This window comes from Zootoca vivipara, chromosome 3 (genome assembly GCF_963506605.1).
Source record: "Zootoca vivipara chromosome 3, rZooViv1.1, whole genome shotgun sequence".
NCBI classification, from domain to species: domain Eukaryota; kingdom Metazoa; phylum Chordata; class Lepidosauria; order Squamata; family Lacertidae; genus Zootoca; species Zootoca vivipara.
Genome location: NC_083278.1, coordinates 24,253,756 through 24,258,206, shown reverse-complemented (window position 1 = coordinate 24,258,206; position 4,451 = coordinate 24,253,756). Strand labels below are relative to the sequence as shown.

The 4,451-nt window shown below is 52.1% G+C and overlaps 1 protein-coding gene across 1 annotated transcript; it reads left to right on the top strand.

Annotated features, from left to right (window-relative positions):
• The first annotated feature begins 230 nt into the window (after positions 1-230).
• LOC132591882 (uncharacterized) lies at positions 231-3,431 on the top strand. Its single transcript, XM_060272463.1, has 2 exons — positions 231-848; positions 1,386-3,431. The coding sequence occupies exons 1-2, from the start codon at positions 804-806 to the stop codon at positions 3,204-3,206; spliced, it is 1,866 nt and encodes a 621-aa protein (XP_060128446.1). The 5' UTR covers positions 231-803; the 3' UTR covers positions 3,207-3,431.
• The last annotated feature ends 1,020 nt before the right edge of the window (positions 3,432-4,451 follow it).

The following is a 4,451-nucleotide window of genomic DNA, read 5'->3' as shown; positions in this document are numbered from 1 at the left end:
AAAAAAATATCAGTAGCACAGTAAGGTAGTATTCAGCCAAGTTTTACTCAAGGTAGAGTCACTGAAATGAATTAAGATGATTAATGCCAGTAATTTCAGTGGTTCTACTCTAAGTAAAACCTGACTTTTAGAAGACATCTGAAGGCATTGGAAGCCGCCCAGAGTGGCTGGGGAAACCCAGGCAGCTGGACGGGGTACAAATAATAAATTATTTATTTATTTATTTATTATTATTGTAAGAGAGAGGGCTTGCAGAGAGCAGCCCACTCTGCTTACTTCCACCAGATGGGAGAGCAGCAGCAAGTCTGGGAGTTCAAATCAGGAACAGGAAGGGTTAAGACGGGTCCAGGGCTCTGCAGAGTCCTGGTGGCTCAGCTCCAGGTTGGTAGCAGGGAAGCAGGGGAGGAGCTAGCTTCAGCAGGGGCTGGAAAGGAGGGAGGAGAGAGAACGGCACCTCAGGAGCCTGGTTTGGGACCACGGAGGACCCATAGAGCAAGGAGGAGGGGCGTTTGGAGTCTTAAAAGGGGGGTCAGAGCCCACGAGACGCCATTGTGGGCTTCTGCCCCATGCAGAGCAGACATGATTTGAGACATCTCACCACTGTATATAGCATGCACAATAAAACTATGAAAATCCAGAGGATGTGTGGAGTGCTTACTCGGGACTAGCCAACACCCCATCTGTGACAGCAAGCCCACAATCTTTTGATGGCTACCCCGAGGGAAGAGGGCTGCAAATGGAGCAGCCGGCATGAAGTTGGCAGCATCTAAAGCAGAAGAGAGAGATGCCGAGGGAGGATTGGCATGAGTTGCCAGCACCCTGCAACTATGGAACGGCTCAAGCACCAGGTAGGCACCCGGGCACAGGGGAAGCCAAGCTGAGTGAACCGAGCAGCTCTGAACACAGCCAAGCCGGGGGAGCGGAGGCTGGACAAGCAGAGAGGACACTCGGGACGGGCCAGCACTTCGTAGGGCGACCCTCAGCACAAGCTGGCTCTAAGACTGAGAGGCATGGTGGCGTGGAAGTGCAGGAGGCTGAGAGGCGAGTCCGGGCAGAGGGGACAGACGGAGGGGAAAGGCAGCGGCCACAAGTTCCCATACAGTCCCGGGGAGGCAGCTGCAGCACAGCACAGCCCCCTCCAGCCAGATGTGATGCAGAGGGACAAAGCCCGCGCGCGGGTACTTTCAAACGCTGACGCGGGAAAACAGAGGGAAAAGAAAGGCGGGAGATGCCTTTACAATGCACCCAGCCACTGGGTGGAACACTGCCCCCAGAGGAAGGAATGGCGAGAGCAGGCAGGCACAGACACAAGCCTGGATGCCAGATCAGGAGGGGAGGGGCCAGGCAGAGCACCAACAACTGAGCCCTCCTGTAACACCCCACAGCACGACAAAGAGATGGAAGTGAGTCTGCAGCTGCCAAGAGGCCAGACCCAGGAGACAGTCGGGCTTCTCCGCAGGGGCAGCAGCGACGATTTCCTATCGGTGGACTTGGCTAAGCAGGATCAGATTCCCATTTTCCCAAGGGAGCTGCCCATGAGCGTCTTGACCGTAGGCGGCCGGGAATTGCAGGAGGGTGAGGTCACGCAACAGACCCCCTCTCGGAAGATGACAGTGAACAAGCACGCAGAAGTGCTAGCTTTGGACTTAATGGACAATGACCCTGTGGGCAGCCAGCGCCGGGGAGATCTCACCTTTGGAGATGCAGACGGCAAGGAGCACTGCAGGAAAGAAGGAGAATCCTCAGGATCGCACCACATCAGCTCCCCAGGCGGATGGAACGACGCAGAGGCGGGGATGCAGGAAGAGAAACTGAGCCAACTCACCAAAGAGGACACTTTTACCCAGAACATACGGAGGGACTTGAGGGAGAAAAAGGGGGCAGGGGAAGGGCTTGCCGAGAAAGAGGGGTTACTCTTTAGCAATGATGCCCGGTATATGCCCCAGGACTCCCTCAGAGGGAAGATTCTCAAGCAATATCATGACAACCCCACGGAGGGGCATGCAGTACATGTCTTCACGAGGCTCACACCCAGTAAGGCCAGTCTTGGGCGAAACCCCAGAGCCTTCCCAGAGCAGGGGGAGGGGGAGATTGGGGGACCTCCTATTGAGGCATGGGGTGAGAGGAGGGAGACAGTACACCAACAACTGGATGGAGACGTGGCAAGGGGCAATGAGGCTTACAAGGAGGGGGCAGACCATCACAGGGGACTGGAGAAGGTCTTCCACGGAGGGGACAGGGTCTGGCTGTGGTCAGAAGGCCTTCCCATGGGGGGAAGGGGGAAGAAGCTGGCACCCAGAAGGCTGGGGCCCTTCAAGGTTCTGACACAGATCAACCCTGTCACCTTCAGGGGGGAAGCACCTACAGCGAGAAAGGTCCATCCCGTGGGTCACAGGTCTTTGCTCTCACACTTTAGGGAAAGCCCAAGGTTCAGAGGACGTGACACACATCCAACACAAGACGCTGACAGGAGGGAGGGGGAGGAAATCACACAAAAGACACTAGACAGAAGGGTGGAGGGAGAAGGCAGCCAAGAGGTTCCAGAAAGAAAGGAAGAGGAGGAGGTCTACAGTGCCACAGCGAGCCCGGGCTCCCGGTGGGGGGAGGGGGGGTTAAAATGTCTGATGGCCAGGCAGGGCACTCCTGCTTCCCAAAACGCGGAGGCAACCACGCACACCATGCAAGGGGAGGACCGCACACTGGAACTGCACGCTCCTTTCTCCCACAGACCCAAACCACCACACGTCAGTAGCACAGGGAACACAGAGGGGGAGGGCGATCCCAGGTGGGGAGCAGGGGAGACGCAGACCCAAGGAGCCCTCCGGGAATCGGAAGCAATTTTCCAGAGGGAGGAGGAGGATGACAACGGAAGGAACTACACGGACCAGCCACCCAGCACCGACGGGGAACAGGATTTTACACACACTACAGAGGAGGAAGACCTGTCAGGCTTCCAGCCCTCTTTACAGACATCAGACCAGGCAAACCAGGCCTCAGGAAGGGGGGGGGAGCCTGGAGGGGGGGTGGATGTAAGAGAGAGGGCTTGCAGAGAGCAGCCCACTCTGCTTACTTCCACCAGATGGGAGAGCAGCAGCAAGTCTGGGAGTTCAAATCAGGAACAGGAAGGGTTAAGACGGGTCCAGGGCTCTGCAGAGTCCTGGTGGCTCAGCTCCAGGTTGGTAGCAGGGAAGCAGGGGAGGAGCTAGCTTCAGCAGGGGCTGGAAAGGAGGGAGGAGAGAGAACGGCACCTCAGGAGCCTGGTTTGGGACCACGGAGGACCCATAGAGCAAGGAGGAGGGGCGTTTGGAGTCTTAAAAGGGGGGTCAGAGCCCACGAGACGCCATTGTGGGCTTCTGCCCCATGCAGAGCAGACATGATTTGAGACATCTCACCACTGTATATAGCATGCACAATAAAACTATGAAAATCCAGAGGATGTGTGGAGTGCTTACTCGGGACTAGCCAACACCCCATCTGTGACAATTATTATTATTATTATTATTATTATTATTATTATTATTATTATTATTATTATTATTATTTGAATGCTGTCCCTATATGCCACTAAACACAAACATGTCACAAATTCAGCTTATATCCTTCACCATCTGAGATTGATTGAAATAATTAGGTATGGGTGAATCTGCCAATTTCCTTGTTTTTTTCATTCTTAACTTCCGTTCTCCACATTTCCACACTGGTTTGCAAATAAATAAAAAACTCTCTCATGAAAATTCATCAGCAATTTAGTGCAAATTTCTTCTGATATTCACATTTTTGGTTCATAAGTTTGCCTGATACACATTTCCCCAAAACAATTTCCTTCAACATTTTTGTGTGCCATTTTTGCCAATAGGCACACTAAAATAGGAATTTTTGTATGCAATACTTGGCTGTAGAACTGCAATGCAAACTTTGGAGAAGTGTGGCTGTGTTTTGGTTTGTGTATTGTTTTTGCAGAATGTGAATTAGGTATGCTCAACCTTTCTATGTGAACTGAATTGAATTTATTCCCCATTCCTAGAAACGACAGAGGTTAAATTAGACCTGCCCTCTTTCAGGGACTTAGCAAAGAATGCAAGAGGAGTTTCCCGGTACCTCAAATCATAAATACAGATTATTATTTTTCAGGTCTTGCTATGCAGGCCATTTAGGGGAAAGCCAGCTTTGCTGTTAGCTGATAAATGCAGGAGATTTGTACTTATGAATGCAACAGGACAAGATGCCTTTCATTTTACTCCCTATTAGCACTAGAAATGGGAACATTACTGTACTTAAGGGTCAGTCTCCTGGCTTGATGCTTTTATTCCTGCTGCCCTTATTCCTAAGCCTTAGATGGTGGCAAGTTCACATATGCATGGTGGCAAGTTCACATCAGTTGCTAATTAAGTGGTGGCTAGCATGCAGACGAAAGCTCATACTAATGACAAACTTAGTTGGTCTCTAAGGTG

What these genes read in the sequence shown, in the direction of transcription:
- LOC132591882 (XM_060272463.1), top strand. Translation starts at nt 804, where the DNA reads ATGAGTTGCCAGCACCCTGCAACTATGGAACGGCTCAAGCACCAG. An exon ending in TGGAACGGCTCAAGCACCAG is followed by an intron (nt 849 to 1,385) that starts GTAGGCACCCGG and finishes AACACCCCACAG; the next exon opens with CACGACAAAGAGATGGAAGT.